Source organism: Amia ocellicauda, chromosome 6 (assembly GCF_036373705.1).
Source record: "Amia ocellicauda isolate fAmiCal2 chromosome 6, fAmiCal2.hap1, whole genome shotgun sequence".
Lineage (NCBI taxonomy): Eukaryota > Metazoa > Chordata > Actinopteri > Amiiformes > Amiidae > Amia > Amia ocellicauda.
The window spans coordinates 45,928,256-45,950,094 of NC_089855.1; the positions used below are offsets into that span (position 1 = coordinate 45,928,256).

A 21,839-nucleotide genomic window follows, 5' to 3' on the forward strand; every position below is an offset into this window, starting at 1 on the left:
GTGTGTGTGTGTGTGTGTGTGTGTTTCTGTGTGTGTCAGCTGCATCAAGCCAGAGCTACCGTTTGTGAAAGCAGAACTAAAACTGCAGAGCGATCGACAGCCGGCCGTCTCACCCTCACTGCTCCACACAGCCAGTGCTTAACTTTTAAAAAGAAATAAATAAGTACAACTTTTCATTTTAAATTTGCCCGTCTCTACCAACTATAACACATTCCCCCCCAACCCTCCCCTCCCCACCCCCCCCATCTCATCGGTCTTTGGATACTTGCTTTCAATCGCATTTGTGATCAAGAAGAGGAGCGAGAGAGAGGCGAGTGAGAGGGGTACAGACACAGAGAAGTGCTCTTTAATGCAGCCATGTTGAAGCAGCTGAATCGGATGATTGGCAGTGCGGGGAAGTAAGTATCCTTTCCTTAAGATTATTACTGTTTTATTTATAGATAGTATTTGAACAGCTTGTTTTGTTGTACTGTTGTCAGGGGAGGGATGGGGTGTGTGGTAGTATTGGGGTATTTGTTAAGCTCTCTTGCCCCATATCCCCTATCCTACTCCAGTGTTTTCAAGACTCTGCAGGCAGTTAAAGTTTCCCCCCCGAGCCCGTCACTCTGCTGCTCATATTAAGAATACCAGTTTCCTCAATCGGCCCTTTGTTGTCTCGGTTCTGTCAGCCCCCGACGCACTTTCGGATTGAGTGTGCAGCCTGCAGCTCGATGCCGAGGTCCTCGCTAGAAGGGTCTGGTTATTGGGTCAGTCGGCCATCTGCCCCGTGATGGGTTGAGGCTCAGGAAGGCGATCCAGTCCTGTCCTGTCTGATTCCAATCTGTTTTATTTGTTTTTTCTTTAAATGAGTCTGAACCTGTTAGTGGTTTAAGATGACTGACTGACTGACTGACTGGACTGGACTGGACTGCTGCAGAGTCACCGACTGGACTGGACTGGACTGCTGCAGAGTCATAGACTGGACTGGACTGCTGTAGAGTCATTGACTGACTGGGCTGTTGGGCTGTACTGCTCACAGTCCCTATAGGGCTAATGCTTTTCACACTGACAGTAACCATTATGGAGGCAATGTGGAGGTTCAGCACATGTCCCCTGTGCGTCCAGCAGTCTTATCAGTGGAAATGTGTGCCATTTTGCCCCAGTGCGTGGGTGACACCTGATAACTGAAGCTGGTGCTCGGCTCAGGCGTCACACTTTGGTGAACGCACACTGCTGCACCTGTGCGTGTCCATGTGTGTGTGCAGTTTGTGTTTAGTGTGTGTGGGTGTAAAGCAGCTTTTTATTAATAAGCATTGCAACCATCACCACAACATTTATACACAGACATTACAAATGCAAGGCTCTCTGCCCTAGATTTAAAAGTGTGTGTGAGCATCTGTGTCTGTGGGAGCATCAGGACATGAAGTGAGAACATGGCATTACAGTATCTGCACATGAGAGTACTTTCTGCATTGTAGCATTGTTATGGCATAGTGTAGGTTATTCACAACTAATAGTGTTTGGGTTAGGAGGCGCTTTATGCCTCATTATGCAATAGTGGAGTGGTAGTTTAACAGCATGTAGGTTTGTGACTGTGCTACTGTGTAAATTAGTAAATGTAAATGTGCTTTCATGTCAGAAGCGGTGATACTTCAGTATGTAGGTGATCATCTGATGTAGGGTAAGGATACATCCCTTACAGAGAGGGAAAAAAGTATTTGATCCCCTGCTGATTTTGTACGTTTGCCCACAGACAAATAAATGATCAGTCTATAATTTTATTGGTAGGTGTATTTTAACAGTGAGAGACAGAATAACAACAAAAAAATCCAGAAAAACGCATTTCAAAAAAGTTATACATTGATTTGCATGTTAATGAGGGAAATAAGTATTTGACCCCTTCGACTTAGTACTTGGTGGCAAAACCCTTGTTGGCAATCACAGAGGTCAGACGTTTCTTGTAGTTGGCCACCAGGTTTGCACACATCTCAGGAGGGATTTTGTCCCACTCCTCTTTGCAGATCCTCTCCAAGTCATTAAGGTTTCGAGGCTGACGTTTGGCAACTCGAACCTTCAGCTCCCTCCACAGATTTTATATGGGATTAAGGTCTGGAGACTGGCTAGGCCACTCCAGGACCTTAATGTGCTTCTTCTTGAGCCACTCCTTTGTTGCCTTGGCTGTGTGTTTTGGGTCATTGTCATGCTGGAATACCCATCCACGACCCATTTTCAATGCCCTGGCTGAGGGAAGGAGGTTCTCACCCAAGATTTGACGGTACACGTCCATCGTCCCTTTGATGCGGTGCAGTTGTCCTGTCCCCTTAGCAGAAGAACACCCCCAAAACATAATGTTTCCACCTCCATGCTTGACGGTGGGGATGGTGTTCTTGGGGTCATTCCTCCTCCTCCAAACATGGCGAGTTGAGTTGATGCCAAAGAGCTTGATTTTGGTCTCATCTGACCACAACACTTTCACCCAGTTCTCCTCTGAATCATTCAGATGTTCATTGGCAAACTTCAGACGGGCCTGTACATGTGCTTTCTTGAGCAGGGGGACCTTGCGGGCGCTGCAGGATTTCAGTCCTTCACAGCGTAGTGTTACCAATTGTTTTCTTGGTGACTATGGTCCCAGCTGCCTTGAGATCATTAACAAGATCCTCCCGTGTAGTTCTGGGCTGATTCCTCACCGTTCTCATGATCATTGAAACTCCACGAGGTGAGATCTTGCATGGAAACCCAGACCGAGGGAGACTGACAGTTATTTTGTGTTTCTTCCATTCGCGAATAATTGCACCAACTGTTGTCACCTTCTCACCAAGCTGCTTGGCGATGGTCTTGTAGCCCATTCCAGCCTTGTGTAGGTCTACAATCTTGTCCCTGACATCCTTGGACAGCTCTTTGGTCTTGGCCATGGTGGAGAGTTTGGAATCTGATTGATTGCTTCTGTGGACAGGTGTCTTTTATACAGGTAACGAGCTGAGATTAGGAGAGTCCCTTTAAGAGAGTGCTCCTAATCTCAGCTCGTTACCTGTATAAAAGACACCTGGGAGCCAGAAATCTTGCTGATTGATAGGGGAACAAATACTTATTTCACTCATTAACATGCAAATCAATTTATAACTTTTTTGAAATGCGTTTTTCTGGATTTTTTTGTTGTTATTCTGTCTCTCACTGTTAAAATACACCTACCATTAAAATTATAGACTGATCATTTCTTTGTCAGTGGGCAAACGTACAAAATCAGCAGGGGATCAAATACTTTTTTCCTTCACTGTATATTTAATTGTATGTTTAATACTTTCTAACTTTCTAATGCTCTAAAACTGAAGCTAGTGGGGATTTAATATAAAATTGTGTATTTTGCGTCTCTGTAGTGTCTCAGGATGGGTGACCTGTGTCCAGCACTGTGTCTCAGGATGGGTGACCTGTGCGTCTCTGTGTCTCAGGATGGGTGACCTGTGCGTCTCTGTGTCTCAGGATGGGTGTCTTGTGTGTCTCTGTGTCTCAGGATGGGTGTCCTGTGTGTCTCTGTGTCTCAGGATGTGTGACCTGTGTCCAGCGCTGTGTCTCTGTAGATTCTCAGAAACGACGTAATGTGATGTCATCTCTTTGAACCCAATTGAAACAAGGAAAAGAACTTCCGTACAGTAGGGTAGTAGAAGTAGCCTACCTAGGATTCCAAAGTATTTGAGTTAGAAGTGTTGTGAAGGCAATTAGAATTTCAAATAGTTTAATATCGGCTATAAAACCTCAAGCAACATTTTCGTTTATGACAGAGGTTCTCAAACTGGGGTCCGCAGCAAACCACCCCCGCCCCCCACTTCCGCAAGTTTTTACCATCACCCCCCCAATCATCCTTCAGTGGGTGGGGATCCTCAGGTAAAGTCTGTGCGGCAAAGGGGTCACTGGGTCAAATTACTATGATAATTTTGTGACTGACTAACTGACTCATACACTGACTAAAACCATGGTAAACTACAGTATAAAACATGATATGATTTGGTAAAGTGTAGTGTGGTGTAGCATAATAAACTGTGGATACACACAGAGCAGTGGTGGTGTTGTAACATAATAAGTATGTCAGGTAAACTTTACAGGCCTAAGGCTGTACTCTCGTCCCCTACAACATGCCATTGCCCTCTTCAACACTTTATCGAATGACTGACTGATACACATTAATGGCAGCCTACACTGTAGCCTACATAAACTGCTGTTACTGAACTACATACAGTGATGTTACCGTATCTGGTATATATGTATATATATATATATATATATATACATATATACCAGCTTCGTGCCCTGGATGTGCATCCCACAAATCTCCATCAACTGCAAGATGCTATCCTATCAATATGGGCCAACATTTCTAAAGAATGCTTTCAGCACCTTGTTGAATCAATGCCACGTAGAATTAAGGCAGTTCTGAAGGCGAAAGGGGGTCAAACACAGTATTAGTATGGTGTTCCTGTTCCTAATAATCCTTTAGGTGAGTGTATTTGATTATATATATTTTTTCCACCATACACAATATTACCATTTAATAGATTTTGCAAACCCAAAACCATAATTTCCCAGGCAATGTGTGTGTCTGTGTCTGTGATATTATGTCTAGCTATTGTTCCGTTTTTCAGTGTCTGTCTGTCAGTCAATGTCTGTGTTTGTCTGGTGGCATTATCCAAATGTATAATCTGTTATTTTGGATGGTAGGCCTATATAGACTAATAATAATAATAATAATAATAATAATAATAATAATAATAATAATAATAATAATAATAATAATGTTGCATACGCATATAGTGGCTCTCAAAAGTATTCACCCCCTTGCACCTTTCCACATTTCATTGTGTTACAACATGAAATCAGAATGGATTTAATCAGGAGGTTTTGCCACTGATCAACACAGAAAATGTCCATTATTTAAAAGTTAAAAAGGTAATCTGCAAATTGTTCGAAATGAATTACAAAAACAACACAGAAAATAATTAAATGCATAAGTAATCACCACCTTTGCTATGACACACCTGATTGAGCTTTGGTGAAACCAATTGTCTTTAAAAGTCACGTAATTGAATGGAGTCCACCTCTGTACAATTAAGGTGTGTCACTTGATTTCAGGGTAAATACACCTGTCTCTGGGAGGTCCCACAGTTGGTTAGTAAAATTCCTAACAAAAATTACATCATGAAGACGAAGGAACATTCAATGCAAATCCAGAATAAGGTTATTCAAAAGCACCAATCAGGGGTAAGATATAAGAACATTTCCAAGGCATTGAATATCCCCCGATGCACAGTAAAGGCCATTATTAATAAATTGAGAGAATATGGTACAACCATCTGCCTTGATCAGGCCGTCCTCAAAAACTGAGTATCCAGGCAAGAAGGGCACTAGTCAATGAGGCCACCAAGAGGCCTATGGCAACTCTAAAGGAGTTACAGTCTTCCATGGCTGAGCTGAGAGATACCGTGCATACTGCAACAATAGGCCAGGTGCTTCACAAACGTGGCCTTTATGGGAAAGAAAAAAAATCACATAAAATCTGGGCTAGAGTTTTCCAGAAGGCATGAAGGAAGATTCTATGGTCTGATGAGACCAAAATAGAGATCTGTGGCCTCAATGCTAAGCAATACGTTTGGCACAAGCCTAACAATGCACATCATCCTGAGAACACCATCCCTACTGTGAAGCATGGTGGTGGCAGCATCATGCTATGGGGATGCTTCTCTGCATCAGAGCCTGGAAACCTTGTAAAGATACAGGCCAAATGGATGCAGCAAAGTACAGAGAAATCCTGGAAGTCTGCAATAGACCTGGGACATCTTCCAGCAGGACAATGACCCCAAACATACAGGCAAGGCCACACTGGAGTGGCTTAAAAACAAAAAGGTCAATGTCCTGGAGTGGCACAGTCAAAGCCCGGACCTCAATCCAATTATGGAAAGAGTTGAAAATTGCTGTTCACAGGTTCCAATCCAACTTGATGGAGCTTGAGCAATTTTGCAAAGAAGAATGGGCAAAAATTGCTGTGTCTAGATGTGCAAAGCTGGTAGAGACTTATCCACAGAGACTCATTGCTGCCAAAGGTGCCTCTACCAAATATTGACTGAAGAGGGTGATTACTTATGCATTCAATTTTGTTCTGGTTTGTATTTGAAATTCATTTAGAACAATTTCCAGATTATATTTTTCACTTTGTCATTATGGAAATGTTTTGTGTCGATCAGTGGCAAAAACTCCTGATTAATCCATTCTGATTTCATGTTGTAACACAATGAAATTTGGAAAAGTCCAAGAAGGTGAATGCTTTTGAGAGCCACTGTACAATATTGTGGAAATTATAGAACAATAACCTGTAAAACAAAGTTAGGAAGAGAAAACAGAGATTGGGTCTGACGGTTTCACATAAATTAACCTCATAGATACCAACAGAGATAGCCAGTTTGCTGTCTAATATGATAGGAAAAATAAAAATTGATGTTTCATGTAAATGAAAGAATTTTCTCAGGGTCTGTGGTGACCCAATAGGAACACGCGATCAATTTGTCTTTCATTTTTCAGGAACCATGCTATTTTTTTTCTTGTGGTGCATTTACGAAAATTATAATAACAAGTCAGAGAACGTGAAGTGGAAGTTTATTCTAATTTGGTCCCCACGCCACTAATAACTGGATCGAGGAACTTCTGCTGCAGCACAAAGGAATGCTATTTATGTATTTATTTATTTATTTATTTATTTATTTATTTATGTGTTTGTTTGTTTGTTTGCTAACTCTCTTGGATCTCAGTCTTTTTCATATGCAGCATCCCAGAGAGTCAGTCGGTCAGGCAGTCATTCAGAGTGTTATGCAGTGTATCAGTCTAACTGTATCCGTGTCTATGGCAGTGTGGTGCAGTGTGTCAGTGTGTCAGTCTAGCTATCAGTGTCAGGATATCACATAACAGTGCAGCAAAAACAAAAACCCCAACGACATCACCACACGTCCAAATACAGCACAGACAATCATAGTGAATGCCATTTACAGAGCAGTGCCATATCCACGCTGACTATTACAGTGTGGACAAAAACAGAACATGCCATATACAGCGCAGTGGCATGGTCTTGTATTGCAGAGTGCACTGTGCCACTCTGCAGTGCGATGCATAGGGATATTTAGGCGTGTTTCAGCGATGGTTTCGGTGGGGTGGGGGTGTGAGGTGAGGTCAGGTTACTGCTGCTCTGCAAAACAGAAGTGGCGACCTGAGTTTCAGCCAGACGCACCCACACAGAGAGTTCACAGCAGTAACACACATACACACACATGCGTAATAGAGACAAAGGCCCTCCTACTTCACACACACCCGTGCCCAGCACTCTGTCTGACAGCAACTCTGTTTACATACTGTGCGAGGCTGTAGGGACAGGACCCAGACCTGTGCTATAATAATAATTATTGTTATGATCTGCTAGCAAAGTGACATGCAAGTCTTAGCTGATGCTCAGATCTGTTAAACTAACAGTAACTGTGCAGGTGAAACAAAGCTGTTTTACATACAAGCACATATCTTAATGCCAGCACAGCATAAAGCCTATATTATAATTTCTATTAAAATCTTGAAGTTACATATACTGTGTATATAATATACACATGCACTGTATACAAGATTATAATATTTTAAGTTACATTTTGCCTGTATTTTATGATAAATCACAGGCATGTGATATCTACAGCTACATACAATGGGCTAATGCAGTGATAAACCACACATCACAGCATGGTCTTTATAGGACAGATACATTTACTGTTAGCATGGTGTTGGTACTTGTCTGTGCTGTAATAGTCAATATGGTTTGGGGCAGTGCTCTGTAAATTGCATTTGCTACTATTGTCAGCGCTGTAATTAGACTTGTGGTGATGTGGTCGCAGCCTTAACTTTCTGTCTGTGTCAGTGTCAGAGTGGTGCAGAGTGTCACTCTATCTGTATCAGTGTCTATGGCAGTGTGGTACAGTGTGTCACTCTATCTGTAACAGTGTCTATGGCAGTGTGGTACAGTGTGTCACTCTGTCTGTAACAGTGTCTATGGCAGTGTGGTACAGTGTGTCACTCTATCTGTAACAGTGTCTATGGCAGTGTGGTAGTGTGTCACTCTATCTGTAACAGTGTCTATGGCAGTGTGGTACAGTGTGTCACTCTATCTGTATCAGTGTCTATGGCAGTGTGGTACAGTGTGTCACTCTATCTGTAACAGTGTCTATGGCAGTGTGGTACAGTGTGTCACTCTATCTGTAACAGTGTCTATGGCAGTGTGGTACAGTGTGTCACTCTATCTGTAACAGTGTCTATGGCAGTGTGGTACAATGTGTCACTCTGTCTGTAACAGTGTCTATGGCAGTGTGTTGCAACACAGGTCTGGGTCCTGTCCCTACAGCCCTACCTTATGTAAACTGAGTTCCTGTCTGGGCACAAGTCTGTGAAGTGTTTCTGTTTTGCACAGCAGCAGCAACCTGACCTCACCTCACATCTCCACTCCACCAAAACCATCACAGAAACATGCCGAAGTGCAGTGTGGCACAGTGCACGCTGCAATAATGGACAATGCAGTACTTCATATATAATATGGTCAAATACACAGCAATACGTTACCATGAATAACCAAGCCGTACATTATGAAGTATATAGCACTCAATATGAAACAGTTCAGTACAGTCTGACATCACAGTGTATCTCACAGTGTGTCTCTGTGTGTCAGTGTGTGTCGGGGGAGCAGGCAGGCAGCTGTGTAGGTCTGTGTGTGTTAGTGTGTAAGTGTGTGTGTCGAGGTGTGTGTCAGTGTCAGTATGTTGTGTCAGTGTCAGTGTGTGTGGGGGGAAGGAACAGTTAGGCAGTAGTGTTTTGCTCACTTCCTCCTCCTCACCCTTTCACGGCAGACCTTGCTAATATTAGGAACTGTTATTCAGCTGCAGAGACAGATAAAACTCTGATGTCAATATAGCACAACACAGCACAGCACAGCACAACACTGCACCATATGATAAAGCAGAGCACAATATAGTATAATGGAATACAATACATCACAATACAATGCAAGTCTACAGTACAATATAATACAGTACAGTGCAGCACATTACAGTAGGGAACAATGTAATAACTTACAGTACAGTATAGTATAATACAGTATAGATGGTTACAATATAGTACAGTGCAATACAATATAGTCCAGCATAGCTCAATAGAATACAATAGAACAGATGAAGGACAAACTTGCTTTTTTAATAGATTGAAACATGAATTTCTCTTTCTCTCACTCTCTTTCTCATTGTAGGGCACAAGATGCAACGGACCTGCTTGCTGAAGACCTGGTGCTTGTGAGTGACATTTTGTATTACTGTAATTAATTAAATAAGCCAAAATCTTGGTCTGTGGTGAATGAAGAAGGAAATGTAATTCATTTAGCAAACAAAACAAAAACATGAGGAATGCACTACACTACACTGCAGTATACTGTGCATTGAACTACACTACTGTGTCATGTAAAACATGAAACAATGATTCAGTATTACAAAGCAATGCAATACAGTACAATAAAGTCTATCAACAACAGGCAAAACAATACATTAACTATGGCATCTAAAATGATGTATTGATTGGCTGCAGGTGGAGCAGAGGGTGGAGCCAGCCCGGAAGGCCTCCCAGATTATTTACAAGAAGCTGACTGGTTGCCTGCAGAGCCAACAGGGATTGGACACTGAGAAACGCATGGTAACGCACTCATCTGTCTGTCTGTCTGTCTGTCTGTCTGTCTGTAGCATAGGCATAAGTTCAGTGAGTGTTGAGAGTACGTTAAACCCCGACCCCCCAATACTGTATACCTCACTATAGGCATAGGGGCCAAGTCCCTGCTAATTCTGAAACAAAACCTACGCCCCTGGTCTGTAGAGCTGCTTGTCTCTCTGTTTCTCTGTCTCTTTGACTTTCTGCCTTTAACCCAAGATGGCATAGAAACTGAGAACTGATTTCAACCAACATATAAGTAAACCAGCCAAGTACTGAAGTCATCAATGTGAGACTTCCTCTTTGGCTAAAGGCTGGTTGTGTGTGTCACCCACTGTCACCACTAGAGGGGGTGTCACTTCTAATATTATGTCCTGCTTGTTAATCACTTTCTCCCTCTCCCTGTAGAAGAAGCTCCCTCTGATGATGCTGTCTGTCAGTATGGCCGAGAGCTTTAAGGATTTTGATGGCGACTCCAGCATCAGGTGAGAGACCCTCAGGATGCACAGACAGACAGACGGACAGACTGATTGACTGTTACACTCACTGGCTGACCGAGTGAAATACTCTCTACAGTACATGACCTCTCTGTGTGTCTCTCCCTGTCTCTCAGGAGAGTGCTGGAGATGTGCTGCTTCATTGAGAACTCCCTGGCAAGGACGCTGGCAGACTTTGAACTGCAGCTGGAGAAGGAAGTGCTGGAGCCCCTCAACAAGCTCAGTGAGGTGAGAGTTTCTGTGTATCACTGTGTGTGTGTCTCTGTGCATATATGTGTGTGTTTGTGTCACTGTGCATGTGTGTGTTTAACTGTTATTGTGTCTGTGGTGGCATTGTTGTGCAGTAATTTGGATTCTGGTGTTGTGTTGTGTAGGAGGACTTGCCAGCTATCCTGCGGAACAAGAAGCAATTCGCCAAGCTGACCACTGACTGGACCAGTGCTCGCAATCGGTCAGTGTCCCTCTGTCTCAGTGTCTCTCTCCCCTCTCTCCCTCTGTGCTCAATCTGTGTGTTCAGTCAATCTCTATCAGTTGTCAGTCAGTCTCTCCCTGTGTACAGACTCTCTGTGTTAAGTGTCTGTGTTCAATCAGTCTCTCTCTCTGTGTTCAGACTTTCTCTGTGTTCAGTCAGTCTCTGTATTCAGTGTCTCTCTCTGTGTTCAGTCAGTGTTTCTCTTTGTGTTCAGTCAGTGTCTCTCTGTGCTCAGTGTCTCTCTCTTAGTTCAGTGTCTCTCTCTGTGTTCAGTCAGTCTCAGGGTAGCTCTGCTCAAGCACGTCAGGAGGGGCTGAAGGAGGAGGTAGAGGATGCCTGGAAGAAACTGGAGATCATCAAGGTCACTATTATTATTATTATTATTATTATTATTATTATTATTATTATTATTATTATTATTATTATTATTATTATTGTTGTTGTTGTTGTTGTTGTTATTGTTATTGTAAACAAATGTAATTCTTTGAATGAATCGTTGGTGAACATATAATATTAATGATTGCAAATGTTTATTTTAAAATGTATACATATAACCATGATATGATACATGATTGGGGGCAAAAATTGAAGTATCCTGGAAAAGTAACAAGATGTTCTATATTAGTATTTCACAGAGGTTTTTACAAAAGAAAAGACAGATAACATGCCACAGGTTAACAACCAGTCCACTCAAATCCTAAGAGAGATCAGTATAAATGAGGTACTAAAGGGACTAGCAGAATTAAAAACCAACAAATCACCTGGGCCAGATGGGATATTTCCAACAGTACTTAAAGAAATTAGGGAAATTATGTATAGGTCATTAACTAAACTATTCCAAATGACACTTAGAGCAGGGGATGTGCCAACTGACTGGAAGACAGCAAATGTCACACCAATCCACAAAAAGGAGACAAAACTGAGCCAGGAAATTACAGACCAATCAGTCTCTCCTGCATCACTTGTAAAATGTTGGAAAAAATGATTAGACAGAAAATAGAGGAGCATCAAATGAAATCATATTCTTGGAGACAGTCAACATGGGTTTAGATGAGGCAGATCATGTCTTACTAATTTATTCGAATTTTTTGAACATGCAACTGCAGCTGTAGATCACGTGAAAGCATATGATATGATATACTTAGATTTCCAAAAAGCTTTTGATAAGGTTCCACACCAAAGATTGTTCCTCAAATTGGAAGCTGTAGGCATTCAGGGTCATGTAAGTAGATGGATTATGAACTGGTTGATGTATAGGAAACAGAGGGTGTCGATTAAAGGAGTCGCTTCTAACTGGAGTGAGGTTGTTAGTGGAGTTCCACAGGGATCAGTACTAGGGCCTTTGCTGTTTCTAATCTATATTAATGATCTGGACTCTGGGATAGTTAGCAAACTTGTCAAATTTGCAGATGATACTAAAATAGGTGGCTCAGCAGATACAATCTTGGCAGCATAGGCTAATTCAGAGGGACTTAGATAATATTCAGTTGTGGGCGACACCTGGCAAATGAAATTCAATGTGGACAAGTGCAAGGTAATTCATGCAGGTAACAAAAATGTCCACTATAATTACACTATGGGAGGAATAGAACTAGATGAAGTGACGCATGAGAAAGACCTAGGAGTCTATGTGGACTCCTCACTTTCTCTATCAATGTGGGGAAGCAATAAAAAAGGCAAACAGAGTGTTAGGGTATATTGTCAAAAGTGTAGAATTGAGAACAAGGGCAGTGATGTTCAGACTGTACAATGCGCTAGTTAGACCTCATCCTGGATACTATGTACAGTTCTGGGCTCCACACAGGGCTCTAGAGGCAGTTCAGAGGAGAGCAACCAGACTTATTCCAGTTCTGAAGGGAATGTCCTACTGAGAGACTGAGGAACTGAACCTTTTCACCCTGGAACAGAGGAGACTACGTGGGGACTTGATCCAAGTCTTCAAAATCAAGAAAGGCATCGACCACATCAAACCAGAGGAGCTTTTCCAGAGACACAAATGGAAATTGGGCTTCAAGGCAATCAAGACAGAAAACAGGAGACACTTCTTCACACAGAGAGTTGTCACAATCTGGAACAAACTCCCCAGTGATGTGGTTAAAGCTGAAAATGTGGGAACATTTAAAAATGGACTGGATAGAATCCTTGGATCACTTAGTTATTAATGGACACCAAACGAGCACAATGAGTTGAATGGCCTCATTTCGATTGTAAACTTCTTATGTTCTTCTTATTGTAAGACATGAATGGAAGAGAGAGCTATAAGATTCAGCAAATGAAAGCTGTGGGTCTCCACTTTCTATGGGGCTATGAACCAGCAACATGCGATTTAATGGGCAGTTTAAATCCAGACCCAAAATATAAGGGATCAATAGAGATAATAGCTGGTAGGTTAGTGTCAGTGCTACATTTTTAAATGATGTATATATATCCCACTGGTAACTTTACAGTATGTAGTTTAGTAATAGTGTTTGTAGGCTATGGTGTATGAGTGTGTCAGTCATTCATGTGTATCAGTCAGTCATTGATTGGTGCGGTAGAGGGCAATGGCGTGTCACAGGGGCTTTTCTGACCATTTTTCTCTGACCCTGACATTCTCTGGTCAGGCTTGACACTTTTTTGTTCTTGTATGATACTGTTTTGGTGTTTATAAGCTGCCCTGAATCACTCTTTGGATTAGAACCAATCAAAATGCCTACTGTTCCTGAGAATGCAAAAGGCAGAGCATTTATCACTAGTTCCTAATTTTGAACTTCCAATTCTCCCTCCCAAAACAAAGCCTCTTTCCTGTGAAAGGTGGTGAAGTAACACATTGCTTGAAGGAGAGGAATGTGGGAAGGTAAAAAAACACCTGTCTGAGTGTCTGTGCTGTGTAAATTATGTATCTATTGCTCAGAAGCGGTAATAATACTGTATGTAGTTTAGTAATAGCAGTGTATGTAGGCTGCAATGTTTAAGTGTATCAGTCATTAATGTATATCAGTCAGTTTTCATTAAAGTGTAGAGGGCAATGGCGTGTTGAAGGAGATGGGGGGGCGATTGTAGTGGTACAGTCATTTGCGCGATATGGAATACCTAACTTTCATTATGTTACACCCGCACCACTGGTCAGTGTGTATGTGTTTATTGTGTATACTGTACCATACCATATTTTGCCATGATATTACCACATTTGTACTACATTTTTCTTTTTTGGGCTCGTATTTGCATCTAATAAGGGGGTTATGATGTTAAAACAGCTTAATTAATCTAGGGGTTATTTAGATCATATGATCATATATTATTAACATATTACATATTATTACTAATAATAATACTTACATACACAGATCAGCCATAACATTATGACCACCTGCCTAATATTGTGTAGGTCCACCTTTTGCCACCAAAACAGCCCTGACCTGTCGAGGCATGGACTCCACGAGACCTCTGAAGGTGTGCTGTGGTATCTGGCACCAAGACGTTAGCAGCAGATCCTTTAAGTCCTGTAAGTTGCGAGGTGGGGCCTCCATGGATCGGACTTGTTTGTCCAGCACATCCCACAGATGCTCGATTGGATTGAGATCTGGGAAATTTATAGGCCAAGTCAACACCTTGACAAGTCAACACCTTGAACTCATGATTCATCAGACCAGGCCACCTTCTTCCATTGCTCTGTGGTCCAATTCTGATGCTGACGTGCCCATTGTAGGCGCTTTCGGCAGTGGACAGGGGTCAGCATGGGCACCCTGACTGGTCTGTGGCTACGCAGCCCCATACGCAACAAACTGCGATGCACTGTGTGTTCTGACACCTTTCTATCAGAACCAGCATTCACTTTTTCAGCAATTTGAGCTACAGTAGCTCGTCTGTTGGATCGGACCACACGGTCCAGCCTTCGCTCTTCACGTGCATCAATGAGCCTTGGCCGCCCATGACCCTGTCGCCGGTTCACCGCTTTTCCTTCCTTGGACCACTTTTGATAGGTACTGACCACTGCAGACCGGGAACACCCCACAAGAGCTGCAGTTTTGGAGATGCTCTGATCCAGTCGTCTAGCCATCACAATTTGGCCCTTGTCAAAGTCGCTCAGATCCTTACACTTGCCTATTTTTCCTGCGTCTAACACATCAACTTTGAGGACAAAATGTTGACTTGCTGCCTAATATATCCCACCAAATGACAGGTGCCATGATAATGAGATTATCAGTGTTATTCACTTCACCTGTCAGTGCTCATAATGTTATGGCTGATTGGTGTATACTTACAGTATCTTTCATACTATCATGAACATGAACATACCTGCTATTATACTACAGCTGCTAACCTACCTAATTTTACATACTATTACTGATGCACATGACTCCTGATATTCACTGATATTAACCTGCCTTCTATCATGCAATACAATACTACATGGCCAGTAATATATCATGCATAAAGTAATAGCACATGCAGAGAATGTATCTTCAGATACTTAAATTCTAGTCGATGATGATGATGATGACGACGACTATATGCGGTGAATGCTGGCTGGCGCTGGTAGTTGCAGTAACTGTGCCAATGCATTGAGCAGCAGTGTGTGGTTTGTATGGTGTCATGGTGGAGTGTGTGGAGGGTGCCGCTGCTCACTGTGCTGTGTGTTCTCTCTCAGGACCAGTACTCCGCTGATCTCTATCACTTCGCCACCAAGGAAGATGACTACTCCAACTACTTTATCAGAGTGAGCCTACACAACTATCTGTCCCCTCGCCCTCTCCCACTGTGCGTGTGTCTGTGCCCTTGTGTGTGTGAGTGCCCTTGTGTGTGTGTCTGTGCCCTTGTGCATTAGTGTCGTTGTGTGTGTGTGAGTGAGTTTTTGACATGCAGTCCTTTCTCTCTCCCTCAGTTGTTAGAGCTCCAGTCTGAATATCACAAGAGGTCCTTCGACATTCTGGAGCGACACATCTCAGAGCTGAAGGAGAACAATGACAACACAGGTATAATACAGTACAATGACAACACAGACCTACAATACTGCACAATGACAACACAGGTATAATATAGCACAACACAGTAATTTGTAATTTGTACTGTTAGTAAAATTAGAGAGAGCGAGAGAGTAAAAAAAAAAAAAAACGCACAGGATCACTGTTCACAGGCTGAGAACATGCAACCTTGTGGGATGATGGGAGTGTCAGTCTAGCAACTGTTACGATATTAAGATTTCATGTAAAATACTTATTTCATACCTTCACAGTCTCTGTAATTGGGGAAAATAATAAGAATGGGAAAAGACAAAGTAGGAGGAGTTGACTCTTGACTGCTCCAGTTTTTCTTTTATTCTTTTCACACTGTGATCACACCAGTTTAGAATACCTGCTGGCCACCATCCTGGGCCGATACTTAGACCACGGAGTGACTTTGTAGCACTGACGTCAAAAGCCACCGCTGACTCAGCGAGGACAGGTGACGAAAAACGGCGATTCGTGAAAAAACTTCCAATATTCATTAGCGACGAGTCTGTGAAACAATGAACAATGAGTCGACTAATTGCGAGGACCCCTGTATAACACAATACAGCATTATAATGTGCAGTATTCTACAGTGTGAGCAGAATAACACTGCAAACTCTCTCTCTCTCTCAGTGCCCAAGGTGCCCAGGTCTCAGGCCCGGGTTTACGGGGTGCCGCTACAGTGCCACCTACAGGCCAGTGGGCGCCAAATCGCCCTGCCCATTGAGGCCTGTGTGGGCATGTTGCTGCGGACCGGCATGAGGGAGGAGGTGGGTACTATTGCCACGGCCACACCAGTAACCCATAGCAACAGTCATGCTCAGTGTCCTACAGTGCCGTCACTATAACTGTTTCCTTCGTTAGTGAGCAGTGTTCTTGTCACTGCTGTTAGTGGGAGGGTGTTGGTATCAATATTTCTCCATATAATGTCCCTGTCTTACTGTCCCACTGTGTGTGTGTCATTCTTTCTCTCTATATAGGTGTGTATTTGTATGTGTGTGTTTCTCTGTTTCTGCATATATCTACTTCTGTCTCTGTTTGAATATCTCTGTGTGTCTGTCTGTCTCAGGGTCTGTTCCGTCTGGCTGCAGCCGCCTCAGTGGTCAAGAGGCTGAAGTCTGGTCTGGACAGTGGAGGAGTGGAGCCAGAGGAGTACTGCACTGACCCGCATGCTGTGGCAGGTCAGAGATTGGAGTGGGGGAGAGGAAGAGAGAAATGCGGGAGAGGGAGAGCGACAGAGAAAGAGTGGTATAGAGAGGGAGGGATAGGGGTAGAGAAAGAGACATCATATTATATGTGCATACATGTTGAGTGCTGTGTGTTGTGTGTTACAGGCGCACTGAAGTCATACCTGAGAGAGCTGCCCCAGCCCCTGATGACCTCTGAACTCTACAATGATTGGTTCAAAGCAGCTGGGTAAGCCATGATTGGATGAAGCCTCACATCTGTCTGTCTGCCAATCTGAACTATTTGTCTATCTACTAAGTGTATTTACTAATCTAGTTTACTTACTAAATCGTATCTGGCAATCAATCAAGTCTGTTCATTTGTTACTTATCTATTAAAACCATCTTCTCTCCCTCTCCTCCTCCTCTCTCTCTGTCTGTCAGTGTACTGTAGTGTCCAGTCATCAGTCAGTGTCTATATACTCTACTGTATTAAGCCTCTCTCTCTCTCTGCAGTGAGAAGGAGGTGTCAGTGAAGTTGGAGCAGTTGAGGGAGGTGTGTGGCAGACTGCCCCCTGAAAACTACAATAATCTCCGGTCAGTCCACCCCTCCACCCCCTTCTCTCTTTTGTCTTTTGTTGTCTCTGCCTGAATGTGAGAGAGAGGGAGGTCTGATTAAATCAATTCCTCCCCTCCCTCTCTCAGGTATGTGGTGAAGTTCCTGGCCAAGCTGGCAGAACAGCAGGAGCTCAATAAGATGAGTCCCAGCAACATCGCCATCGTCCTGGGACCCAACCTGCTGTGGCCACACAGAGAGAGGTACCAGTGGACATTGCGCTGCTTATTACACTGGCATATTACACTGCATAATTGTAATGTTGTGTATATAAGTGTAAAAACTGTAGAATAGCAATGTAACAACTGTGTAATAACCATTCCCCCTCTCTGCCACAGTGAGAGCTCTCTGCTGGACATGGCCTCGGCCTCCTCTGTGCAGGTGGTTACTGTGATTGAGCCGCTGATCCAGCACGCACACAGCCTTTTCCCTGGAGGTACATAATGCCTCACCGCCTTACACACTGCCTTACTGCCTCACACACTGCCTCTACTGTACCACACACTGCCTCTATTGCCTCACACACTGACTCTACTGCCTCATACACTGATTATTTCTACCCACACGGCCTCACTGACTTTACTGATTTGCACACTGACTCTACTGCCTCGCACCCTGGCTCTACTGTATCACACACTGCCTCTACTGCCTCACACACTGACTGGCTGACACACTGACTCTCATGCTTCACACACTGACTCACTGACTCTCATTGTCTCCCACATGGCCTCACTGACTCTCAATAACTTACACACTGCCTCACTCTGCTTTACACTGACTCTTACTGTCTGAACTCTGTATATGAACCTTTCTAATTTTTCTCTCCCCATATCCCCCTCTCTCTCCCTCTCTCTGTCCCTTCCTTTCTTTATGGTGGGGGGTGGGTGCAGAGGTGGATTTCGAGGTGCAGGGACCCCAGGACCCCCCCAACTCACTGCCCCCCAAGCCTCAGAGGGAGAGCACTGAGCAGCCCCCCCCGGAGCCCCCTGCCCCCCCGGCCATAGCCCCTCCCACTGTTCTGATTGACAGGTACTGCTAAATTTATGTGATGATCAGATGTACCCTCCCCACTTCCTCTTCAATTATTATTATTATTATAATTATTTATTTATTGACAAACACCCTTATCCAGGGCGACTTAAAGCATATATGAGCAAAACAATAAGTGCAATAATACAGTATAAAATTACAGATCAAATATAATACAATAACATGTTAAAAATTATAGAAGTGCATAGGTAATGCAAAATTCTTTATCTGGCTTGCATGTTATAATTTCTATAGCAAATAATATTATAATATAACAATAGTAATAGTAATAAAATTAACAATATTAACCCATCTCTACCCACGCACTGGATCAGACCTTGACAGGCCACTAACTGATAGCTCTGGCTCTCACCCCCACTCCCCATAGCCCACCCCCATCCGTGCCAGTGTACCCAGAAGTCGGAGGTTCTGACCTGGGCGCACAGACTCGCCGCACCAGCATGTGGGAGAACCCGCGCCCTGCTGGCCCCACCCCTTCGGAAGTGCCCAGCTTGGGACAGAGCCAGGGCCCGAGCCAGAGCCAGGACCCAAGCAAGAGCCAGGGCCCAAGCAAGAGCCAGAACCTGAGCCAGATCCAGGGCCCGGGCAAGAGCCAGGGGCTGAGCAAGAGCCAGAACTCAGAGACCGGGCCGCCCCAGCCCAGCCCCGCTCCACACCCTAGCTCCCCGGGCATCAGCACACCACCACACAAAGGTGAGACTGAGCAACTGCACCCTCACTGTTTGTCTGTCGGGACGTCTGCCTGTACTCCCTGAGCAAGTTAACCTTGGTTATAATCTGCCACAAGAGTTTTAGCACCTCTAACAGCGGTCAGCCTACCTTCACTGTGCTGGGCTACAATGGACCCTGAAGGAATACCAGGAGACATTTATAATAATAAGAAGAAGAAGAATACTCTGATTGATGAATATTTGTAGATTTTGTTTATGAAGGAAACCAATGTAACACCAGGCTAAAACCCACTGGTAAACTGGTTGGGGGGTGGAATCCTGCAGTAAATTTACCAGGCAAAATGGGAGGAGGGGTTTCTGTGTACAAGTGTGTTTGTGTATCTGTTTGTTGGGGTGTATTAGTGTCCTTGTGTCAGTGTGTCTATTTGTGTATCTGTGTTTGTTTGTGTGTATTTATGTTCATTTCAGTCTGTTCTGTGTTTATGGGAGTGTGTGTACACATATATAGGCTGTCAAAATGATGGCCCTAGTGAAAAGTCTGGACAGCTGGCATCTCGATCCTGTGGTGCTGTACAGTCAGTTTGTATTAGACACTTACACAGACATGTAGGCAAGACAAACATGTAATGCTTTCACTTCCAAAAAATAAACATCATTTTCACTCTTGTTCCCAATCAGTTACATTGACCAGTGCATTTCTGTTGAGAGTGTAACGGTTTTAAATTAAAACAATAATGAATAATGAAGCCCATAGGCTGGACTACTGACAGCTCGTGTGACTTGGACATTTTGTAGTGTTACAATCTGGAACTAAAATTGATTTAATTTAGATTTTCTGTCACTGTTTATTACATAATGTCGATGTTGGGAAAAAAATGGAATTCTATCTTTTTTAATGAACTACAAATAAACTGAAAAGTTTTGATTGCATTAGTATTCACCCCTTTGCTATGACACATTAAATAAGCTGTTGTGCAGCCAATAGCCTTCAGACATCACATAATTAGTTACATGGAGTCCACCTGTGTGCAATTAAAGTGTCACATGATCTTAGATTAAATAAACCTGTCTCTGAAAGGCCCCAGAGTGAGTCAGAGATCAGATCCAAGCAACCACACCATGAAGACCATGGAGCTTTCAAAACAAGTCTGAGAGAAAGTTCTGGAAAAACACCAGTCAAAAATATCTCAAACTTTGAACATCTCCCAGAGCACAGTTAAATACATTTAAAAAAAAAAATTAAGAATATGGCACAACCATGACTCTGCATAGAACAGGCCATCCACCGAAACTGAGCGACTGGGCAAAGGAGACCATGGTATCTGAAGGAGCTACAAAGTTCCACAGCCAGGATGGGAGAAACTGTCCATATTTCTGCTCCACCATGCTGGGCTATATGGAAGCGTGACGTGGAGAAAGCCATTGCTGAAAATCCATCACATCAAATTCCATTTGGATTTTGCCATAAGTATTATGGAAGACGCAAAGATGTGGCAAAAAATTATCTTGTCAGATGAGACCAAATTTGAACTGTTTGGCCTAAATGCAAAACACTGTGTGGTACAAAGCCAATACTGCTCAGTTCCCAGACAACAACATCCCCGCAGTAAAGCATGGTGGTAGCATCATGTTATGGGGATGCTTTTCATCAGCAGGGACTGGGAAACTTGTCAGGATTGAGGGGCAAAATGGATGAAAATCCTACAGGAAAACCTGCTTCAGTCTGCAAGAGACCTTTGACTGCGGCGGAGGTTCACCTTTCAGCAAGACAATGATCCTAAACACCCAGCCAAGGCTATACTGGAGGGGTTTAAAAACAAGAAGCTGAGCATCCTAGAACATGAGCAATTATGCCAAGACCAATGGGCAAACATTACAGGAATCAGGTGTGCAAAGCTCGTAGAGACTCAAAAAGACACAACTGTTATTGCGGCCAAAGGTGGTTCTAACAAGTATTGACTCAGGGGGGTGAATACGTATGCAACTAACACATTTTATTTTTATGTTTAATTAACTTTTGTTTCACAATAAAAAAAAAAACATGTATTTTCGCACCTCCAAAGTGTTGTGTATTGGTGTTAATCAAAGGGAGAGAATCCCAATTAAGTCCAGTTTCATTCCAGACTGTAACAGTACAAAATGTCCAAACGGTTTTGGAGGAGGGGGCGGGGTGTGAATACATATACATGTACAGTATAAGTATTGCATAAGAACCCATCATTTTGACCACCCAGTATCTGTACATAAGTAACACTGGTGTGTCTGTGTGTCTGGTCTGGTCCTGTGTGTGACCAGCTGTGCCCTGTGTCTATGTTGTGGGGTTGTTGAATTGTGGGGTTGTATTGTGTTGTGGGGTTGTTGTGTTGTATCGTATTGTGTTGTTGTGCTGCCAGGGACCAGGCTGCGGTGCTACATGAGCCTCCTGCAGCACACCAACCCTGTGTTCTCCCTGCTGCACCCTGTCGGTGAGTCTCCAGCACATGACTGACTGACTAACTGCAGCCCCAGTACAGCACACTGACTAACGGACTGCAGCCCCAATACAGCACACTGCTCACACAGGGCCCGGGCCACACTGACTGACTGACACACTGACTGACTGCACTAAAGCCCAATTACAATACTGACCGAGATTCTTGTTCTTAATTTTCTTCTTTATAAA

General features: G+C 43.3%; 1 protein-coding gene across 2 annotated transcripts in view; it reads left to right on the forward strand.

Moving 5' to 3' along the window:
* The window catches only part of sh3bp1 (SH3-domain binding protein 1), a 22,573-nt gene continuing 734 nt past the window's right edge, over positions 1 to 21,839 (forward strand). The window contains exons 1-18 of one of the 2 annotated variants that reach the window (XM_066707277.1): positions 1 to 398; positions 9,287 to 9,329; positions 9,619 to 9,723; positions 10,144 to 10,220; positions 10,349 to 10,460; positions 10,607 to 10,683; positions 10,978 to 11,065; positions 15,335 to 15,403; positions 15,569 to 15,659; positions 16,308 to 16,444; positions 16,744 to 16,855; positions 17,009 to 17,090; positions 17,357 to 17,437; positions 17,546 to 17,659; positions 17,795 to 17,892; positions 18,347 to 18,485; positions 18,874 to 19,199; positions 21,571 to 21,642. In XM_066707277.1, the coding sequence (XP_066563374.1) occupies positions 358 to 398; positions 9,287 to 9,329; positions 9,619 to 9,723; positions 10,144 to 10,220; positions 10,349 to 10,460; positions 10,607 to 10,683; positions 10,978 to 11,065; positions 15,335 to 15,403; positions 15,569 to 15,659; positions 16,308 to 16,444; positions 16,744 to 16,855; positions 17,009 to 17,090; positions 17,357 to 17,437; positions 17,546 to 17,659; positions 17,795 to 17,892; positions 18,347 to 18,485; positions 18,874 to 19,199; positions 21,571 to 21,642 (1,864 nt within the window). In that variant the 5' untranslated portion in view covers positions 1 to 357. The remainder of the gene's footprint in view (positions 399 to 9,286; positions 9,330 to 9,618; positions 9,724 to 10,143; positions 10,221 to 10,348; positions 10,461 to 10,606; positions 10,684 to 10,977; positions 11,066 to 15,334; positions 15,404 to 15,568; positions 15,660 to 16,307; positions 16,445 to 16,743; positions 16,856 to 17,008; positions 17,091 to 17,356; positions 17,438 to 17,545; positions 17,660 to 17,794; positions 17,893 to 18,346; positions 18,486 to 18,873; positions 19,200 to 21,570; positions 21,643 to 21,839) is intronic. The other variant, XM_066707278.1, reaches the window with a different exon arrangement.